The sequence below is a fragment of the Enhydra lutris genome, unplaced genomic scaffold, assembly GCF_002288905.1.
Source record: "Enhydra lutris kenyoni isolate GAN:26980312 unplaced genomic scaffold, ASM228890v2 scaffoldscaffold7, whole genome shotgun sequence".
Classification (NCBI taxonomy): Eukaryota; Metazoa; Chordata; class Mammalia; order Carnivora; family Mustelidae; genus Enhydra; species Enhydra lutris.
The window spans coordinates 36,721,484-36,744,476 of record NW_019154091.1 but is presented as its reverse complement, the minus strand read 5'-3'; the positions used below and the strand labels follow the sequence as shown (position 1 = coordinate 36,744,476).

The 22,993-nt window shown below is 36.1% G+C and overlaps 1 protein-coding gene across 1 annotated transcript; it reads right to left on the bottom strand.

Moving 5' to 3' along the window:
- Positions 1-248: 248 nt before the first annotated feature.
- LOC111142347 (C-type lectin domain family 12 member B-like) lies at positions 249-21,601 on the bottom strand. Its single transcript, XM_022495375.1, has 7 exons — positions 21,395-21,601; positions 19,506-19,607; positions 10,961-11,059; positions 8,032-8,244; positions 4,403-4,509; positions 1,149-1,257; positions 249-408 (listed from the first exon to the last, which is right to left on the bottom strand). The coding sequence occupies exons 1-7, from the start codon at positions 21,483-21,485 to the stop codon at positions 305-307; spliced, it is 825 nt and encodes a 274-aa protein (XP_022351083.1). The 5' UTR covers positions 21,486-21,601; the 3' UTR covers positions 249-304.
- Positions 21,602-22,993: the final 1,392 nt, after the last annotated feature.

Sequence of the window (22,993 nt, the reverse complement as noted above, 5' to 3'; positions counted from 1 at the left end):
TAATACAGTAAACTAGGAATGTTTGCATTTAGCTACAATTGAAAATTTGATATAGCTACTTTATTTTCACAAATATGATAACTACTAAAGGTATTAAATTTTCCAATCATTTCATTTCTTTTGAATGTCATATACTTCACTGTTTTTTTATTTAAATTCAATTAGCCAACATATAGTACATCATTAGTTTTTGATATAATATTCAATGATTCATCACTTGTGTAAAATACCCAGTGCTCATCACATCACAAGCCCTCCTTGATGTCCATCATGAATGACCCTGTCCCCATCTCTGGGCCTCTGGTTACTTTTGTAACAAGGAGGTGTTTGTTTCCAGGAGTTGAGTTGTATTTGGTGTGTGTCCCATTGTCATGTTTTTAACTTCACTGTTTTCAGCAAGTGTCAAACCTGTGACCAGAAAAAAAAAAAATAATTATGTGCTTTAGTTTGAAAAATAAACAGTTACCTCATGAATCTAATCTATTATTGCCAAAGTTTATTATTTTCTTGTCAGATTATTTTAGTTAAACAAGACCAAACTGATAAAAAAAACTATGGTGATTTCTTACACTACTGCAAGAATTTAATAGAATTCAACTGTCTATGGCCCAAAGTTACCTCTGGGTCTTTCATTGACAATTTCACCCAAGAAGCCATTGAAAAATCTGGGTATGCCCAGGGCACTTCAGATTCATGCTTGGTGTTGTAATGCAATTATTGATATTGATTCCTTTTATTCTCAAAGTGTTTAGGTTTGGACAATAAATCATATGGCTACCCTGATTCCCATTCTATTTTATATTGCACAAGATATTATCCTTGACCTTGATTTTACTTTGTCTTTGTAACTTCTGTCCATTCCTTAGGGGCTTAGGAAAGCATAGGAGTGTGTAAAGGACAGGGAAGCGTAATAGTTTCTGAATTTCTATCTTCCATGTTCTCAATCCTATGAACTCCTTCTATATAGAACAGATTTTTTTGCTGAAAAAAGTATTGCCTGAGCTTCAGGCAAAGGTTCCCAGAAATTTTTTACCTATCTTGATACATTTTGACCACATATGGAGGGTGGCTGTCAGAGAGACATCTTCAAAATTAACAAACTAGATTTCCTTTATTATTGACATTAAGCAAGTGGCAGGTTAACTCACAGGTCACAATGCAAAATTTTAAAACCCTTCCTTCTTCCCAATTTGTCTTCTTGAAAGGAGAATCCAGATCCACACAGGGGATAGGTAATGGAAAACATCTAAAGAACACCTATAAACAACAACAAAAAAATCAGTTACTGCTCCTTTGTACCACTGAGAGCTAATTCAAGTGCCACAGAATCAGATTAGTATCATCAAAATTCCATTCAATAATCCTTTCATTTCTTGTTTCCTTGTCCCCTTTCCCTCAAAAATTTTAAAATCTTTATTCTTCTCAAGCTTTCTCTTAACACCATCCCACTCTAACACTGAGCAGATGATAGGCAAAAAGAGAAGCCATCAGATGAGCTAAATCCCCATTTCTCCAGACACCACATGGCTGTACTGACAGAGGTTCTGCATTGACTGTGAATGGACTCCCATTCATTTGGGACTAGCCTTTCCAATGAGGCCCTCCACTCTTTTCCAATTTACCTATTTCTAATCTACTCTTTAAATCTTTCCCTCTTCTTTGGGCACTGCCCTGAAGTGAGTAATAATGTCTTGAAAACCCTTCCTGGTTCTGTAAATTTTTTTCTTAAGATATCAAAGATAGCTTATCTTCCATTAACATTCAAGATGCTTAAGAGAAAATCTGGAGTTTAAACTTGATTTTATTGTTTCTTTGTCCTTTGGATTTCAAGCCATTTCTAACTATCTCCTTTGAGCACTGTCTTCATTTTTTTTTTTGTATATGTAACAGAATCATTGCAGTTTAATAATTTGCTAATTACTGATTTATTGTCTTGATTCACCTTAGATTATAAGCTTCTTTAAGATTTATAAGGTTATAGATTTTTGTTATATCCTCAGTATATACTCCATGCTGTAGACTTAAGTAAAATCTTAAGAAATATTTTTTAAAATAATAATGTTATCAGCATGTACCCCATATTACTTCATTTGTAATACTCTTGACAGGGTCATTCTTTAGTTGTCAACTGACTCTTTACTTTTAAACGTATCTTGGGCTTTGAAGATAGGCAAACTAGGCTTTGAGTCTTTGGTCTGCTACTTATTCATGTGACCTTAAGAAATTTACTTATCCTCTATGAACTTCAGTTTCCTAACCTGAAATTTAGATATAATGGAACTGATACTGCAGATTGTTTTGTGCCTAAATAAAGCATCTTTTTCGGTTTCTGACTTAGAGCAGACATGTAATGAATAGCATTTGTCATTACTTGTATGTACTGTTTAGCCTCTTGGAGGTGTTTTCACTGTTAATTACATCATTCTTTTTTTTTTTTAATATTTTATTTATTTATTTAACAGAGAAAGACACAGCAAGAGAGGGAACACAAGTAGGGGGAGTAGAAGAGGGAGGAGCAGGCTTCCTACCAAGCAGGGAGCCCAATGTGGGGCTCAGTCCCAGGACCCTGGGATCATGATCTGAGCTGAAGGCAGATGCTTAACGACTGAGCCGTCCAGGCACCTCAAATTACATTATTCTTGAAACACTTCTCTCCATTAGCTCCCTGGTATCACACCTTCTTCGTTCCCCTTCCTTCTTTAATCACTTATTCTTAAACACTTGTGATACCTCTCCTAATTTCCTGCCCCATTTATAGTGTGGATATTTAGGATTCTATCCTTTGGCTTCTTCTTTTCTTAATCTACCAATTTATTTTGGATTTTATCACCTAATCTATAGATTTTATTTTTATCGATCAAAACTTACCAGGCTTAAATTCACCTTGTACATAGTATTAGTACATAGTAATCATTAGTAAATATTTGATAATGACTGTTTAATAAAAGTATGGGTGGGCAATTTTTTAAAATCTTCAATACAGTCATCTCCCATTCAACTGCAACCCCAAAAGCATTTTATGTCCATGTCATTCTCACAAGCACCATAAATTTGACCTGTTAAAATTTACACTCAATATCAGTCTCAAACACAAAAATACCATATATATGACTGATTGTTTTTCCTTGTGAAAAATTTCAAGACAAAAACTTAAAATTCTCATAGTCTGCTTTTTCCTTCATACTTCACTTCCAATTAGGTTGTGGCATGAAACAACTTTATTTTTTCTTAATTCCTTAACTGTTAACTGTTTCTCTTGATTCAGATGTCTCTTTTCTTAAAAATGTAAATTAGCAAAATAATACACTAAAATAATGAAAAATCTCTTCTATGACATTCTAAGTATGCTCTTTGCCTACAGAAAAGAAAAACAATTTTTAAAAAATCAAGATATTGAAGAATACTGGTACTTCAGCCAAACTTAAGGTGTTTCCAGTATCATAAGTGGATATACAATAATGGGCAAGACATGTTTTCTACCTTCAGGGAGTTAAAACTCTAACAGAACAGATGCACTCATAGCTGTTAACTAAAAATGTAATGCTGTGGGGAATATGAAAGAGAAAGATATTAATTGAGCTTGTTTAGAAGCAAAATTTTAAAGAAGCAATGAGGCTGAAACTTGAGAAGTGAATTGGATTAGTTGAGTTCAAAAGGGACAGAATAACTCAGGTAACAAAACTATAAAGGGAAAAAAATCACAGAGACATGAACCACATTCAAGAAATGTTGATGATAAAATCTGGTTGGTTGGAGCATGCTATATATATATTAAACAAGCATACTGTGCTGGATTGTAAGGGTTTTAGCATTCTACATTTGGAAATTTGTTTTTTTTTTCTACACTCAAATATTAAGAAAAACAACAACAAAATAATCATGAGCATTGCAGTAAGTTTACCTGATTTGTTTCTTTGTATTTTAACTAATAACATTAATTAGGGTAGTGATGTGTGACGATAAGAAGTCATATGCAGGATTGTGCCACATACATTATGACTGAGAGTATAATTTTTCATCACAGGACAACTCTAAGGGAGAAGAGAATCCCATGATTTAATTTGTATCAATGGCCAATTAAAATATGCCTCACACCTGGAATAAATCGTTGCTCTCTCCTTTCTGATTCTACAAGAACCAGAACACACAGGGAATAAGAAATCCCGAGGAAATAAAGTTCCATAACTTATGTTTTGTGACAGGTCTCATGGACTGATCAGTGTAATAATTGTATATACTTGGCATTTGAACCTGTGATAGTGGAATTCCCCAATAACTGCTCAAAAGGTAAAGGGCTTGGAGACCATTTATTAGGAATAGCCAAGGACTAAGGTTGTTATCCAAATTCTCCTGACCTATATCTTAACAATACCAAAAACTTTCTGTAGATCATAACACAGACCTGGGTATTATTGCAATTTTTCTTACTGTCCATATTCATCTGGGCATGATCTTGGCTTCCATTTCCATACCACATCCATGATTCCAAACATGATTGGAATTGAACATCTGAAAAACACATGAGGAAAGTTTATAAAGATATGATTCTGATACACACATAAGCATAATATGTATGTACAGATATACTATGAATTAGCAAATGTATCAGAATTTACAACCCTTTGCATTGCCTATTGAAATGATTAACCAAAGTTACATATTGAGTGAGATGATTGCTTATGAGAGAAGGAAGAGAATGGGATCTGAAATGGTATGGGATTTGGATCTAGAATAATCTGAAGAAAGAAGGGAAATCATAGAGAGGAAGAGAAGTGATGAAGGGCTTACTAAAAGCACTCAAAGAAAACTACAACGTTTGGATTGCTACAGCAAGACTGTAATCCATCTCTAGTCTGTATGTATATATATATTTTTTTTACGGAAACATTAGCACCACCCTGTTTCCAGTGATTTGATTTTTCTATCAGACTCGGCTTTAAGTGGTCTAATTTTTTTTTGTAGGGAAAAAGTCAAACCCTCCCCATTATCTAGGGAACACTAGTGACACTCCAATCTTGTCTACTAGTTTGTTCAGGTGTCTGTCAGCCATTCATTTTGAATACCTTGAAATTTCTGAACACCCCATGCTACCCCTCACCAATTTTATTACAATATGCTTCCAGTCCCAGCATTGAATATTATACCCCTACCCAATCTCAACTCTTTCTTTCAACTATTGTTTCTTGAATTACATATTTATGTTTATGAGCACTCATTACACTGAATTGTAATTTTCTGTTTACTTGTCTGCTTCTTCTATCATACCTTGAGTTACTTAAGGCAAGGGATAGTTATTATTGTTATGCATAAGACTTAATATTCTTGAAGGTCTCCCAAGTGTTGACACATAGTGTGAAGTGACTTTCTTTCTTTCTTTCTTTCTTTCTACTTTTCTTTCTTTCTTTCTTTTCTCTCTCTCCTCCTAACTCTTTCTTTCTTATTAAAGAAGATAAGAAAGGAAAAAGTGAAGAAAAGAGGGAAGAAAAATGACTAAGAAGCTATAGGATTTTGGGGAGGGGAAAGGACATGGTTCTTCTCCGAAGAAATTGGATGAACTCTCTGGCAAAGCCTAGGTTTCCACTGTGATTGTTGTGATTATCATTTATATCCAGTCTCATTTGAAAAGGAAAGTTGCATGTTCATACACTCCATCTTGGTCTTCCACCCTTAAACTATCCAGACAGATTTGTCACTTTCAAAGAAATCTAATGAAAAAAACTATCTCTTTGAATAACAATGGAACCAACCCACAACATCTATTCTTTTAGTAAGGATCATAGTGTATATAAGAGCACCCTTGCATGAAAGAGAATTTTTAAGAAAAATATTTTAAAAAGAATAAGAAGAAAGAGATAGAAAGGAAAGGAAAAAACTCCCCCTTCATCCTCAAAAATGAATTTAGGAAAGAGGAGAGTGATATTTTAAAATACCCTTCTAATTACTATACTTATAGGACTCTAAAAGATATTATATATATAAGGTAAGAACAGGATGCTACAAAAACTCTCAAGAATCATGTAAGGTTTTATCAGATTAAAAATATGATTGTTGAAATAATAATCAGTAGGAAAATTCTAAAAGGAATCTTTAAAAAAAAAGAAAATACAAAGAAAAGAGACAATCTGCAAATTTTAACATTTGAAGGGAAGTCATGGAAAGAACAGGAAATAGAACTCAGAAGTAATAGAGTGTATTTTCCCTAAATTTGAAAGACATAAACTTTCAGACTGGCAAGGCTACAGAGTGCACAGCAATTAAAAAGCACTTATACCCAGAATATCCTAATATTTCAGCTCCCACAAATGACTAAAATATCTTAAAAGCTGAAGTCCAGTGTCCTGGGTGCCTCAGTTCATTAAATGTCTGCCTTCTGCTCAGGTCATCATCCCAGGGTCCTGGGATGGAGCCCCTTGTTGGGCTTCCTGCTTAGTGGGGATTCTACTTTTCCCTCTCCCTCTGCCCCTCCCCACCTCCTCTGTGCTCTCTCTTTTCTCTCTCTCTCGAACAAATAAAAAACATATATTTTTAAAAGATTTTATTTATTTATTTGACAGGCAGAGATCACAAGTAGGCAGAGGGGCAGGCAAAGAGAGAGGGGGAAGCAGGCTCTTTGCTCAGCAGAGAGCCCGATGTGAGGCTCGATGACCCAGGATCATGGCCTGAGCTGAAGACAGAGGCTTTAACCCACTGAGCCATCCAGGCGCTCCAATAAAAAAAAATCTTAAAAAAAAAAAAAAAAAAGCTAAAGTCAGATCATTTTTATGGGATGAAATCACCCTGGAAACAGACTTCTTAACAACATTGTTTGCTAGAAACAGTGAGAGAACTCTCAATAGTTGCTAAGAAATTAATTTTTAACCTTTGAATTTATACCTAGCCAAAATAAAGACCTTTTCAGACATGCAAGAAGACAGAACATTTATCTCCCACATACTTAGCAAAACTCCATTATAGATGAACTTCATTAAAATGAGAGTGTAAAATGTGAGTGTAAAAGAGGAAAGAAAGAAGAAATTAAAAAACAAACTGATGTAAGGTGGTATCTCAATGTGGTTTTGATTTGAATCTCCTTAATGGCTAATGATGATGAACAACAAGTGTTGGAGAGGATGTGGAGAAAGGAAAACACTCTTACACTGTTGGTGGGAATGCAAGTTGGTGTAGCCACTTTGGAAAACAGTGTGGAGATTCCTTAGGAAATTAAAAATAGAGAGAACTACGCTATGACCCTGCAATTGCACCACTGGGTATTTACCCCAAAGATACAGATGGAGTGAAAAGAAGGGCCATATGCACCCCAATGTTCACAGCAGCAATGGCCACAGTTGTCAAACTGTGGAAAGAACCAAGATGCCCTTCAGTGGTCGAATGGATAAAGAAGATAAGGTCCATACATACAATGGAGTATAATGCTTCCATCAGAAAGGATGAATACCCAACTTTTGTATCAGCATGGAAGGGGACTGGAAGAGATTATGCTGAGTGAAATAAGTCAGAGAGAGTCAATTATCATATGCTTTCACTTACTTGTGGAGAATAAGGAATAATACGGAAGACATTGGAGATGGAGAGGAGAAGTGGGTTGGGGGAAATCGGAGGGGGAGACAAACCATGAGAGACTGTGGACTGAGAAACAAACTGAGGGTTTTGGAGGGGAGGGGAGTGGGGGGTTGAGTGAGCCTGGTGATGGGTATCATGGAGGGCACGTATTACATGGAGCACTGGGTGTGGTGCGTAAACAATGAATTTTGGACTACTGGAAAAAAAAAAAACTGAATCTAACCGAGGAAAGAGGAAAAAAGAGAGAGAGATTAGTTTGATAAAATAATATTAAAACATAACATAAAGAAACTCAGTCAAAAAAGAAAAAAGTGCTTTTTTAATACAAGAATTTGTAAATTATTACTGTATTTCCATGTTTTCTTTATTTCAGATATATTTCAAGATTTCAAACCCAGTAAAATGTCTAGGAAAAAATGGAGAACCTGGTCAGGGATGAGACTAGATGAAATAAGAGACCATTTCTCTCACCTTTTTCCTTCTTCATTAACTCTTCACAGTATTCTGAGGTAAAGTTTTTCAGCTCTTTTAATGTGTTTTGTGTCATATTTTCAAAACTGATAAGCTCATTTGAGATATTATTATACATATTCTTGCATAGCATTAAATTTTCTTCCAACTGTTGTATTTTGCTTTGTTCAATATCATTTGTTGTTCTGTTGTTGAAAATGAGTTTCCAATAATCTATAATTGATATCAGGAGATTAATGACTTTAAAATAGTCAAAGTTTTCCAATAAATTATATTATCACAATTATTACTTAATAATTTAATGGAATACTCATATTAAAATGAAACTTACATATGTAAAAAATACTAACTGTATGTACTTCTAAGATTGAAATTTATTTGAAATAAAAAGATATGTTACACAATAGAGAACTAGTTCCTTGTTGAAGAAAATGCCCCAACATGTTTAAAAATTAAAAAAAAGAACAAGAAACATCCATGTGAAGCAGGGATCTCAAAATAAAAGATGATGCAGTTCAGTAGTTAGCTTATAGAAAATTCACACCTGTGAAGTTAGGAGGTACTATAACATACTGGTGAGCCTATGTGTTGTAATTTTTGAGTTTCTTGGACAGATATAACCATAATTTAAGGATGTGCAATTGGTAAATGGCAACCTCAGGATTTAAAAAAAAAACAAACAAACAAAAAAAAAAAACAGAACATGGGGATCATGTCTCTAAGAGCATCAGGAGACTCAGAAAACTTCATAACTGCTTTATTTTGTGGATTGTTAAAACATATTTTGGTTTTTTTAAATAGGCTGATGTTAGTTTACCTGAGAACCCTGCAACTTAATAGAATATTTAATTTTTAATTTAAGTTTTATGAGGATTAAATTAGATAAAATCACAAAGGATGGGTACTCAAGAAAAGTTAACAATTATAATATTCCTTCTATTTCCTCAGAATGGCTTTGTACTCACTGTTGTAGGAGGGAAGAGAAGGGGGAAGAGAATCACCCACTAGCATCCAGGGTTGAGAAGAGATGCTCCCAAAATATGGAGTTCTTAAAAGAGTCTTTTAATTATCAAATAAGTAACTGATATTTAAAGAAAAAAAATCATTATAGGGCCTGGGAAATGCAGTAGAAGAATAGAAGACACAACCAATGTAGCAAAGCAGAGAAACATAAAGACAAGGCAAAGGGCCATTAAAACCATAAAGTATAAATGGAATACTATGCAGCCATCAAAAGAAATGAAATCTTGCCATTTGTAATGACGTGGATGGAACTAGAGGGTATTATGCTGAGCGAAATGGGTCAATCAGAGAAAGACAATTGTCATATGATCTCCCTGATATGAGGAATTTGAGAGGCAGGGTGGGGGCTTGGAGGGTAGGGAAGGAAAAAATGAGACAAGATGGGATTGAGAGGGAGACAAACCATAAGAAGCTCTTAATCTCATAAAACAAACTGAGGGTTGCTGGGGGGTGTGGAGGAAGGGAAAGTGTGGTTGGGTTATGGACATTGGGGAGGAAATGTGTAAGCCTGATGATTCATGGACCTGTACCCCTGGGACAAATAATACATTATATGTTAATAAAAATAATTAATTAAAAAATAAAATAAAAACCGTAAAGTATAAAATGAAATGATAGATGTATAATCAAATACTCCCCCTGATCACTTACAGACCATACGGAATTGGAGAAGTATTCTGGGTTCTCTGACCTGGAAATTGAGTGTAAACATGATTATAGGACATGATTTGGGTAAAGACTGAATGAGATCATGACCCTATGTGTTGCAATTTGAGTTTCTTGGACAGATATAACCATAATTTATATGTGAAGAGCTTGGGGAAACATTAGTACTCAAAAATGATAAGTAATATAATGTTATAAGAGTATTTAAATTATTAAATAAAATATTGATATAAATGATATCTACTCTATGACTCCAGAGATATTAATGCTGTTTTTATATTTTAATAGCCTTTAACTCCTGTTGACAGATACCAATTGCTTTTAGTTTCTTCTCTTTCTCTGTATTTTGAAGTTTTGGCAATTTATATGCATTATATCTTTATTGAGAAAATATATTTTTAAGCACTTGTGATTCCCTTTTTTCTTATTTGTGGAACAAACTGCTAATAAGGGTGGATTGGGATATTTAAAGACTTTGATATTCAAAAAGCTTTGATATTCAAAAGCTTTGATATTCAAAAGCCTACTCATTTCTTTTTATTCACCTATTTGTTCCTGAATTCACTCATTTATTCATTTAATACATTCATTCAGTCAAAGAATACCAAGGATGAATAAGCCATAGTCTGTGCTCTTATGAAGCCTGTGTTATATTGGAGGAAAAAACCCTGCCCACCAATTATTGTGCTATTGTCAAGAACAGTTATAGAAGTTTTAGGAAAAAAATAATCATCTGGGAGAAATTATCTTTCAAAAGATAGCACCATGAAACCAGCTCATACTCACCTGAAATTGGTGTGATTCCTAGGACAAAATAACTAGCTATTAATGGAGGAATTAGAGAAAACATCAAGTATGATAATGCCATTTTGAAGTATGTTTGCAATTAGAATGAATTAGACAAGAAGAAAATGCATGAAGAATGGAGAATTTGCTTTAGACATATGAAATCATCATGCAAACTCTCAGTCTATAATTAATTGTATTTTTGTTGTATTGATTTCATAATTTCTAGAAAAATGGGTTTACATTACAATCTTTAGCCTTAGTTGTCACTGAAGGAATTTGTCATTAAAATATCCTTAAGACAATGATGAATATGATATGGTCCTAAGTAATGACACATATTTTCTCCTCTATTAATCTGGAAATATTATATGGATATGTCTTGGGACTTGGACTTATTTGCAATGTGCCTGATAAAACCAATCCACAGGCTCAGAGAAAAGTGGAAACTTACACCTCAGGCCCAGTGTCCCCAGTCCAGCCAGCACCACCAGGTTCACAGTCAACGAAATGAAAGCAACAGTGCACCACACTTTTGACTGAGTGCTACGTCCTGTGAAGAAGCACCAATTTAGAAAAATGACATGAAGCAACACGTTTTATGTTGTTTCCTTTTTCCATAACTCTGTCCAACACACCTGCCCCTTATGTATAGGACTATTGGAATGTTTTTAATAAAAATAATTGCTTGCAAAATCAAGCAAAGTCCTCATTAAATACATCTTTACATTCACAATTAACACTGAAAACACATAATTCTAAGTAAATGTGATCATAGGACATATTTTGGATACTTTCATTGACACTCTCTTGTTCATCTTTTAGCGTTGTTTTTTCCCCTCCCACCTTCCGCATCTTGCTGTTTCCTCATCCTTCCCATCTCCAGGAAATCAGTGTTGGCCACCTGATGGTTGTTCTTTCCTAATTTTTCTATGCTAATATTGAGATCTATAATTTAATATAATTTACAATCCATTCTGATGATTGTCCTTTCAGGTTTTCTCTTTAATATATTATTAGGAAATCATCTACTTCCTTTAGACTATCAAATTTATTGCCATGAAGTTACAGAGGTTGGAGCTTTACACATATTTATTCTCTCCCATTTTATTTATTTATTTATTTATTTATTTATTTATTAAATGAGTGGAAGTGGATATGAGATTTCTGGGGTGTGCTCCATTTTTTTTTTTAAGATTTTATTTATTTATTTGACAGACATCACAAGTAAACAGAGTTGCAGGCGGCAGGGGATGGGTGGGATGAGGCTCCCTGCTGAGCAAAGGGCCTGATGTGGGGCTAGATCCCAGGGTCCTGGGATCATGACCTGAGCCAAAGACAGAGGCCTTAACCTGAGCCACCCCTATTCTCCTCCCCTATTCTCTCCCATTTTAGTTACTTATTTAAACATATTCCTTTTTTAAAAAAGATTTATTTATTATTTTAGAGTAGAGAGAGAACATGGGGAAAGGGAGACAGAGAGAGAAAGAATCACAAGCAGACTCCCCACTGAGTGAGGAGCCCAACATGAGACTTGAACCTAGGACCCTGAGATCACAATCTGAGCTGAAACCAAGAGTCAGATGCTTAACCAACCGAGCCAACCATGTGTCCCTAACTTGATATCTGATACCTTTGCTTTCTCCATTTTTCCTTAATTTGGCTATTAGGTTTTTTAAAAATAAAACCAGTCTCAAATTAACTTTTCTCTTCAAAACCTTCCTATTTATTGATTTAAGCTCTTAAATTTATCAATTTTCTTAAATTCTTTTGTGATTTTATTATTTTTACATTAAGATGGGTTATTATATTCTTTCTCCTTTGATTATGAAAAATTGGGATGAAAGGTTTTTTTTTTTAAGATTTTATTTACTTATTTGACAGACAAGTAGGCAGAGAGACAGGCAGAGACAGAAAGAGGAGGAAGCAGGCTCCCCCTGAGCAGAGAGCCTGATGCGGGGCTCGATCCCAGGACCCTGGGATCATGACCTGAGCTGAAGGCAGAGGCTTTAACCCACTGATTCACCCAGGCGCCCCTGGGATGAAAGTTTTAGCTGTTTCCAAAGGGACATGTTTTCCTTTGCATTATATTCTTAATATCTGTAATTTTGGAATAGCTAAATTTAGACTCTCCAACCTAAACTTTTATAGTACTTTTATTCCCTTTCCTCCTCTCTCCTAATGCTGGGTTTTACTGTGACAGTTTAGTAAAATTTGTCCTAGACTACTATTGACTTTCTCTTGCAGTGTATCTATTTTATAGCAAAAATGATTTAGCACTTTCATTATCACAATTACCATTATATTTATTCCATCATCAGCTATTACTTTTTGACTCACCTCTAAATTTTCCCTTACGTTGAGGTCTGATTAATTCCTTGTATGTCTGGAAATTTTCTTGAGTATTTTTCTTAGATGGAGTACATGGTAAATTTTTATTTTGTTGGGATAGATGATTTATATCTTTTCTGAATTAAAGATGGGAGAATGGCAGTTTTTTCCCCCTCCATATATATCCAGTACTAGAGGATATCTAATTATTCTTTATTTATTTCCTTTTTTATATTTGTCCTTTTTCCTCTTTATGAAATCTTTTTTACATATTAGATTACTTGGATATGTTATCCAAACCTATTATGATTTTTATTACCTTTATAACTTTGAATAATTTCTTCTGTCTGATCTTCCAGAATATTCTGCCGGGTCTTAATGATCTTTGTTCTTTCTTTTAACTCATCTGCTGAAGTTATTGCTGTCAAAGTCATGTTTCAATTAAAAATTTTTTGATTCCATAATTTAATGTCTTAAAAAAATCTTATTATGCTGGTTGTTTAACTTGGTTATCTGTCCCTTTCAGGCATTCAATTTTACTGACAGTTACCTATTTTGGACTTTTGTGTATTTTCTCCTTTGGCCTCTGGATCCCCTAAAATCAATAGCTATCTTTGTTTTCCCTTAGTTTTATTTACTCTGGAGTTTGAGATCAAGATTTGGGATACTTTGAGAAGCATCACACCTATGTGTAATGGAAAGCACAGTTGTTTCTTCCACTATATGTCAATGGCATGCCAGGTGACAAGCTGTTAATTAATTCTATGTTCCATAAAAAGGGACAAACTTGGTCCAGTGTCTTCTTGGATACAAAGTCTAGTACTTTCTCTGATTTAGAATTACAGAAGACCTTTTTTGCCTGTCTGTTCAGTTTGCAAATGAATGGTCTGAGACCAGAAAGATAAGCAAGCAAGTCCTTGTAGGACCACACAAGAAGGTTGGTATAATATTTCTGCTATGGAGTTCAATAATCTCAAGAGATTAGGACCTTTCCAAGGATGAAAGAGGCTTAAATCTTCTCCTAAGCTCTTCTTATTCTTTTTTTCCCTGTGAATCTCCATGTTCTTAAGTAACACAGAGGCAAACGAGTCATCACCTCTTCCCTTCATTGGAACCCCATAAGAGTTTTGTTATAGACATACTTCCTATGTCTTTCCTATTTCTTCTAGTTTCTTTTAGGAGAGGCACTTACTGGTAGGAAATGGGAAGGAAGGGCAGAATAAAATTGCATTTGGGCTGACTGAAATGTTGATTAAAAATCAGTCTGGAGGGGCACCTGGGTGGCTCAGTGGGTTAAAGCCTCTGCCTTCAGCTCAGGTCATGATCCCAGGGTACTGGGATCGAGCCCCGCATCAGGCTCTCTGCTCAGTGGGGAGCCTGCTTCCTCCTCTCTCTCTCTGCCTGCCTCTCTGCCTGCTTGTGATCTCTCTCTGTCAAATAAATAAACAAAATCTTAAAAAAAAAATCAGTCTGGAATTAATCTTAGAGATATAGCTCATTCCTTTACCTTCTTTCTCCCTAAAAATTCTGATAAGATAAAAATAGGGAATAAAAAATGCATAGATTCAAAATAATGAGAAAGGAAACTACATAAATGGCATTTGGAAGGTAGTGAACAAAAGTTGCTAGTAACTTTGTGGGCCTTGGAAAAGTGAACCAAAGTCAAAATTCTCATTTAAAGATCCCAAAAGTTGCATTTTGGTGGCTCAGTTAGTTAAGCATTTACCTTCAGCTCAGGTCATGATCTCAGGGTCCTGGGATCAAGTCCTGCATTGGGCTCTTGCTCAGTGTTGAGTCTGTTTCTCCCTCTCCCTCTTCCCCTCCTTGCACACTCTCTCTCTTGCACTTGCTCACTCTGTCTCTTGAATAAATAAATAAAATCCTTTTTTTAATGTTTCACTCATTTCATTTGTTTTTTATTATGCTCAGTTAACCAACACAAATATTCTGTCTCTCAAATAAATAAATGAAAATTTAAAAAAAAACTCAAAAGTTCTGTAAGTTGGTGATAACCTCCTACTTTATCATCTCAAGTGGAGGTGTGGGGAAGCCTGAAAACTGAGAAAGTATCTGAAAATTTACATATGATTCAGATAGACTCTTAACCCCATATTTTCTCCCCGATTTCATACAATGAGTTACCCTCTGTGAGACAATAGGATATATATCTATACTGTATCTGTATCTATATGACTATCTATCTGCTCTGCTTCCTGTCACAGAGCTTTTAAAACCTTGATATTTTCTTAAGTGTTAAGAACACTAGGAGCATCTCTTCTTCTAATATTTGATTCTTGACCCTGCTCCTCACACAAGGATCCTAAACCCTTATACAATCCTAAGTGATAAGGAGCATCTTTCCTCTTATTATTTTTTTTAAGATTTATTTATTTATGAGAGAGAGAAAGGGAATGCACACACGAGTGGTGGGAGGGGTAGAGAGAGAGAATCTTTAAGCAGACTCCCCACTGAGGGAGGATCCTGGGAAGGGGCTTGATTCTAGGACCCTGAAATCATGACCTGAGCTGAAACCAAGAGTCTGACACTGCACCAACTGAGCCACCCAGGTGCCCCAGGAGCATCTTTTGTTCTAATGAAGTGAGTCTGAGTGGGCATGTGGATGGGCTCCTGGGTGAGAGGTGGTCACGAGAAAGACCAAGCCATGACAAGAAGCTTGGAATTTTCACACCCCCACCACCCCCACTTCTCTTGAGCAGGGAAAAAGTCTGAAAATGGAATCGTTAACTCCATCAATCTTGCCTATGTAAGGAAACCGCCATAAAAATCCCAAAAGTATGAGGTTCAGAGAGCTTCCAGGCTGTGAACATAATATCAGGAGGGTGACCCACCCCTGCTTAGGACCCTCCCAAATCTCACTTTATGTATCCTTTATCTGGCTGCTTATCTCTATCCTTTATCATATTCTTTAATAAAGTGGTAAGTGTTAAATGGTTCTCTGAGTTTTATGACCTGCTGGGGCAAATTAAGTGTACCTCAAGAAGGGATTATGGGAAACTCTGTTTTATAGCCAAATCTGAATGAAGTTGTGGGTAATCTGGGGACATACTTCTTGCAATTGTCATTTTAAATAGGGGGTGGGGCACCTGGGTGGCTCAGTAGGTTGAGGCCTCCTTTGGCTCGGGTCCATAATCCAGGGGTCCTAGGATTGAGCCCCCTGGCAGGCTCTCTGCTCAGCGGGGAGCCTGCTACCCCCTCCCCCAGCCTGCCTCTCTGTTTACTTGTGATCTCTGTCTGTCAAATAAATAAAATAAATTATTTAAAAAAAATAAGTAGGGTGGGAGCAGTCTTTTGAGACTGAGACTTTACCCTGTAGATCTTGACACTATCTCCAGGTAGATAGTAATAGAACTGAGCTGAATTGTAGGACATGGCAGCTGCTGTCACAGAGAAGTGCTTGATGTGGGAAAAATGTCCATGCATTTGATGACAGAAGTATCAAAATTGAACTGTTCTGTGTGAATAGTAAAGGAGAAATCGCAGGGAAAAAACTCACAGTAGAGAAGAAATTTCTTTCTTTTTTCTTTTTTTTCTTTTTTCCCACAACAGGTGGAAACTGAGGCTTCCCTTAATACCCTCTCATAGTCATTCTGAGAGAAAACTGTCTGGGACAGAGTATTGGAGGAATCCTCTCCAGAGCAACTAACTGACCTAAGAGGGGAAATTCAAACAAACAAACACATACAAATATTGACAATTGGGTTTCTCAGAGAATCACCCAAGTACATGAAGGCTACACATATACCCTCATATAAAAATGAGATCCCTCTCAATTAATTTGGCATCACACTCTTTTTAAAAAAAATATTTTATTTATTTATTTGACAGAGAGAGAGAGAGAGAGCACAAGTAGGGGAGTGGAAGAGGGAAAAACAGACTCCCTGCTGAACAGGGACCCCAATATGGGGCTCGATCCCTGGACCCTGAGATCATAACCTGAGCCGAAGGCAGATGTTTAACCGACTAAGCCACCCAGGTGCCTTTGGCATCTCACTCTTAAATGATTACAGGCAACCAAATATCACCAGATATTCGAAGAAAGCTGCCAACATGAAAGACTGAGGGAAAAAAAAAAAAAACCGAGAAAAAAAAAAAAAAGACAAAATGAAAGCAGAGATAACACAGTGAGAACACTTAAAAAGTTCTGTAAATAAACTAAGATCTTTTACATTTCTACTGGAAATGTAAAAATGGAAAATAATTTTCACAGTTTCTTGTAAAGTAAATATACCCATCTAACCCAGAATTCTACTCCTATGTATTTACCTGATAAGATTTTTTTTTTTTTTTTAAATTTTAGGGACGCCTGGGTGGCTCAATGGGTTAAGCTTCTGCCTTTGGCTTAGGTTATGATCTCAGGGTCCTACGATCAAGACCCAAATTGGGCTTTCTGCCTAGCAGGGAACCTGCTTCCCCCCTCTCTCTCTGCCTGTCTCTACCTCCTTGCAATCTCTCTCTCTATGTCAAATAAATAAATAAAATCTTTAAAACAAAAAAAAAAACAAGATTTTTTTTATTTTAAAGTAGGTTCCACACAACCCTGAAACCAAAACCTGAGCTCAGATAAGGAGTTGGACATTCAACAAACTGAGCCATCCAGGCACCATTGACTATTTACACTAGTCCCAATCTGGAAGCCACTGAAATGTCCATCTACAAATGAATGGGTAAACATTTTGTGTATTCATACTATGGAATACTATTCAGCAATGAAAAGGAATTAACTATTGAAAACATACAATATGAATTAATCTTAATAACATTATGCTTAATGAAAGAAGCCAGTCATAGAAGACTGCATGTTATTTGAATCCATTTATATAAGATCTGAGAGCAGACAGAATAATGTAGGGTGACAGAAAGTAGATCAGTGATTATCTCAGTCTAAAATTGGTGGTGCGGATAACTTAGAGGGGAAATTTTTTTGTATTTTGTTTTTACTTTTTGGGAACACTGATTAAGAAATTTTATTATAGGGGCGCCTGGGTGGCTCAGTGGGTTAAAGCCGCTGCCTTCGGCTCAGGTCATGATCTCAGGGTACTGGGATCGAGCCCCGCATCGGGCTCTCTGCTCAGCGGGGAGCCTGCTTCCTCCTCTCTCTCTGCCTGCCTCTCTGCCTACTTGTGATCTCTGTCTGTCAAATAAATAAATAAAATCTTTTTTTTTTTTTATTTTTTTTTTAAAGATTTTATTTATTTATTTGACAAAGAGAAATAACAAGTAGGCAGAGAGGCAGGCAGAGAGAGAGGAGGAAGCAGGCTCCCTGCTGAGCAGAAAGCCCGATGTGGGGCTTGAACCCAGGACCTGGGATCATGACCTGAGCCGAAGGCAGCGGCTTAACCCACTGAGCCACCCAGGCGCCCAATAAATAAAATCTTTAAAAAAAAAAAAGAAATTTTATTATAGAAAATGAATGCATCCAATATCCCCAAATACATTTGTAACAACAGACACACAGGAAACATGATAATATTTGCTACATCATAGCCTTATTCTTTCCAAAGGATAAAACATTATGCAAAAACAGGGAGTGAAGGTTGAAAGAGAGAGGTGGTTAGAGAAAGCAGGTACTGTCCTTTTGATTAAAAGACACAAAATACTTTTTGGGGTGACAAAAATATTGTGTATCTTGATTTTGGTTACAGAGGTTTATATTTGTTAAGTACAATAAACTATACACTTAAGGTTAAGGGTGTATTCTTTTGTATTTAAATTGTACTTCAATAAAGTTGACTTGAAATGAAATTTTTCAAAAGTAAGATACAATTTTGTATCTATGTCTGAAACTGGAATGTTATATTAGAAGACTCGAGGGAAAAAAAAAGAGTTCATTGAAAATGAAATGATACAAGGAACATGTTTGTACTACGTAAATTAAAATATACTTTTAAAAAATCATCCATGAGGGTAACTGGGTGGCTTAGTTGGTTAAGCGTCCGCCTTTGGCTCAGGTCATAATCCCAGCGTCCTGGGATTGAGTCCCACATTGCAGGGTTGTAAGGAGGGAAGGTCCCTGCTCACTGGGGAGCTGTTTCTCCCTCTACCTTTTCTCCCTGCTCATAATCTCTCTCTCTCTCTCTCTGACAAATAAAGAATATTAAAAAAAAAAAGAAAAGAAAAGAAAACCATCCATGAAATTTAACAGAGGGATGAAATGATGAAAAATGGGAGGAAATACGGAGCCCCTACGTGATACAGACGATTAAGCAACCTACTCTTCATTTTGCCTCAGGTAGTAATCTGAGGGGCCTGAAATAAAGGCCCGTACTGGGCTCCATTTTCAGCATGGAGTCTGCTGATGTTTCTCTCTCCCTCTCCCTCTGCCCCACATTTCTCTCTCTCTCTCTCTTTCCAAAATAGATAAATATTTAATAAAGAAAAGGAAAGTGGAAGGAAATAATATTGTAAAATAGGAAAAATCTAGAAAAAGACAAAAACACTGGGGATGGATGAAGAAAATAAAAAGAAGGTGTTTTCCCATAAGTAAAGGATATGACTTTTCATCACCTTTTGTTTATCCTCCTTATTTCCCTTCTCAAAAGTTTTCCATCTCCATCTTTAAAAATAATCTCTAATTGTTATGTTCTGGTGTCTCCCAAATGCTCTTCTTAACTTTCTCCAGTGGCTACATTTATTCACATAGGGCTTACCTGCCACAGCTCTGCTCTCTGCCATCTCAGGTATGCTCTCAACTCCCCCTGCTCTATTTTCAGTTTCACCATCCACTTCCATTTCAGGAACTTCATGATTGTCTTAAAAAAAAAAGTGTCTTTAAAAAAAGGTCAGTTTTCTCTATTCTTTACTTTCTATCTAGATAATACCAGTGTTCCTGGTCTGATGCTGATTCTGATGGTAGATATTTTAAATAGACAAACCCTGGGGCACGTGGGTGGGTTAGTTGGTTAAGTGTTGGACTCTTGATTTCAACTGAGGTCATGATCTCAGGATGGTGAGATCAGTCACCCTGTGGGGCTCTTTGCTGGGCACAGAGTTTACTTAAGATTCTCTCTCTCCTTTTCCCCTCCACCTCCATGCTCACATGCTTTCTCTCTCTCCCTCCCTCTCTCATAAGTTAATTAATTAATTAATTAATTGACAAACACTGAGTGATCTTTTACTAAAATAAAATTCAAACAACCTACCCTGCTGTATAAAAAAGATTAAATTGTCTTATAAGGAAACATGTATTGGAGAATATATAACAGAATGTAAATTGGATCTCCCAGTTTATAAGCACTCTAAGTCAGTTGCCCATGGATGGCAAGTATGTAATACTTCTCCCCAGTACATACAATGCCTTTGTCAATATTGTAGACACAAAGAAGAGGACCCTATTTAGGGGAACTGGTCCCTAAAACATTATCCACTAACCTGATGCCTCAAATTATGTAACCAGAGACATGTTACTAGAAGTGATTTTTCTTCCTCATTTGAATATAAAATACTTTGGGGTAAATTTATAAAGTAAAAATTCCATATGTTGGGGCACCTGGGTGGCTCAGTGGGGTAAGCCTCTGCCTTCAGCTCAGGTCATGATCTCAGGGTCCTGGGATCGAGCCCCACATCAGGCTCTCTGCTCAGTGGGGAGCCCGCTTCCGCCTCTCTCTCTGCCTGCCTCTCTGCCTACTTGTGATCTCTGTCTGTCAAATACATAAATAAAATCTTTAAAAAAAATTCCATATGTATGTGTACATTCCATATGTATTGTATGTATTCCATACATACACATACATACATATGTGTGTACATATATATGTACACATACGTACATATATATAGATAGATGATATAATTTTATAGTAAGATCAAAAAGACTGAAAACAAATACAAAGGAATAAAAATAATATAAATAATAAAATATAAATAACAAAACATAATCCCAGGGATGGCACAAGAAACCATGTATCCTATAGCAATACAAAAATTTCAATAAATACAATTTTGATGTTCCCCCAAATCATCTTCTTACTGTTTCACTGTTACTTCTAACTTTCTAGGAATTGAATTCCTGGATAAAACAGACTGGAATTATATGGCCTGGAATGATATTATATAGAGATAAGACACCTTCAGTCTTGCTCCTTCACAGAAAGAAGCAAATGTTTAGCACACCATGACTGACTAGGATCCCAGGTTCCTTTAAATCTCATAGCATATGTCTATATTATATCTTTCAGCAGTTAAATAAAAATCCTAGATATTTATGTTCATACCATTACTGTTTTTACTTCCCATAATAGCTTGTATGTGAGATCATCCGAAATGTCTAAAAAACATAAGAAATGTTATTTTCGTGACACCAGAGATCTGGATTTCCAGAGGTTTAAACCACCATGTTTGTTTTGTTTTGTTTTCCACAAACTATGATTTTACAAGCTAAATAAGACAGACAACACTAAGCTCTGGCATAGCAACTTCCCTATGGACTGGCACTCTGTCATCAAAATCATCAGCCTTGAGTTGAGGGCGAGGAGAACTCACCAGTGTAGTTAAATAGCTCTCTTTTCTGGTATGTCTGATCCTACATGGAGGCTCTTACCTGCTCTCTTGAGACTGTAGCTCTCCTGGGATGTCTTCACCTGGGAAGCATTTGGAAATTTGAGAGTAGCATAAGTCACTTCTTCAGGCATACTGAAAAAATACAGCACTGTTGGTCACTGGGTGTGGTGCATGTCTCACCGAACTTCACAGAAGCTGCTCCTGTGGCATGATCTATGCATGTGGTGACTAAGTTCAATGATCTACCTTTGTAAAAACCAAGCAAAAATATAGTGTCAGAAAACAGAACTGATCCACTGAGAATTTCAGAATTGCTTTATTCACACCTCCACACACATCTTTTCTTAACTTCCTCCAGTAAACACCAGGTTGAAGAAATGGTCCTGAAAGAAAAATGTGGGTTTTAAATATAAACATTCTTTTTTTTTTTTTAATTTTTTTTTATGGAAAATAGCAGTGACCTCCCGACTTAAGAAGGCTCTGTGGAAAAAATACAAATAAAAGTATCACCATTTCTGCATACATAAAGTTGTTAATCAGCATGTGCCTGTGAGAACAGTGTTGTAATCGAAAACACTTCTCACTACTAACTCCCAGAAAACCACAACTGAGTTAGTTCTCACCAAAATATTGTTCCCTTTCTTTTTCCTTCCTATTTTTGTGGGTTGAAAAAAGTCTTTAGAAGTTAAAAGAAGAATACTGGCGCACCTGGGTGGCACAGTCAGGATCATGAGATCAAGCCCAGTATCTGGCTCCCTGCTCAGCTGCTGTATGTTGGGGGTGGGATGTCTGCTTGGGATTCTCTCCCCCGCTCCTCCCCCCACTCTCTGTCTTTCTAAGATAGATAAATAAATTTTTTAAAAAAGGAAAAATATTAATAGAGCAATACAAAACCGAAGAGTGATAGTCGGAGAAAGAGCAGGAAAAGCTACATTTGAGCTACATTAAATAGAGATTTTTCCCCCTCCTCACCCCTACCCTCCACACAGAACAGCCCCTGAAAAGAAGGGAGATGTATTTTAGAAGTGGAAGTTCTTTATTTAGAGTATATCTGTCAGGTTAGGATCTGAATTCTAAGAACTTGAATTTGGGAGGAACGTAGGGTGTATGTATGCATTAATCTGTTCTACAGACTGAGGAGTTATAAAGTTCAGGGAGCTCAAGTGCCTTGGTCATAGTCCAGCAAAGATTAGTCCATAGAGAACATACTCTGCATCCTGAATATCTAGCATAGTGGCAAATGTGTACCACATATTTAGTTAGTATCTTTAAATGCGTAAGTTACTAACTCATTCAGAAATAATCATAGTATTGCTCAGTGAAAAGCACCTGTTAAATACTATTATTAATAAGAACACCTTTATTGACATTTAAGAACGACTGGGACATTGTGCAGTAGGCACAGAGTCTAGAAAAAAATGGGGTTAAATCACAATATTACAAAGGTAAAAATCAAGAATATTTAATGTGGTATTGAAAAAGACAGTATACATATTTTTTTAGGAAAACCATGTTCTGATACGTAAACCTTGAAGAGATGAGAAAGACTAAAGACTTCCACCATGAAGCTTAGAATTTTCACTGATTTTAATTGCTCTGGAGTAACAGATATTTCTCCTATCCTCATAAACGTGCTTTT

Excerpts from the sequence above, each read along its gene's own strand:
- LOC111142347 (XM_022495375.1), bottom strand. The coding sequence starts at position 21,485 with ATGCCTGAAGAAGTGACTTATGCTACTCTCAAATTTCCAAATGCTTCC. Across the intron at positions 1,258-4,402 it reads AAAATTGCAATAATACCCAG|GTGTTCTTTAGATGTTTTCC; the intron begins GTCTGTGTTATG and ends TGTTGTTTATAG. Across the intron at positions 409-1,148 it reads AAAATTTTGCATTGTGACCT|GTTTGACACTTGCTGAAAAC; the intron begins GTGAGTTAACCT and ends TTCTGGTCACAG.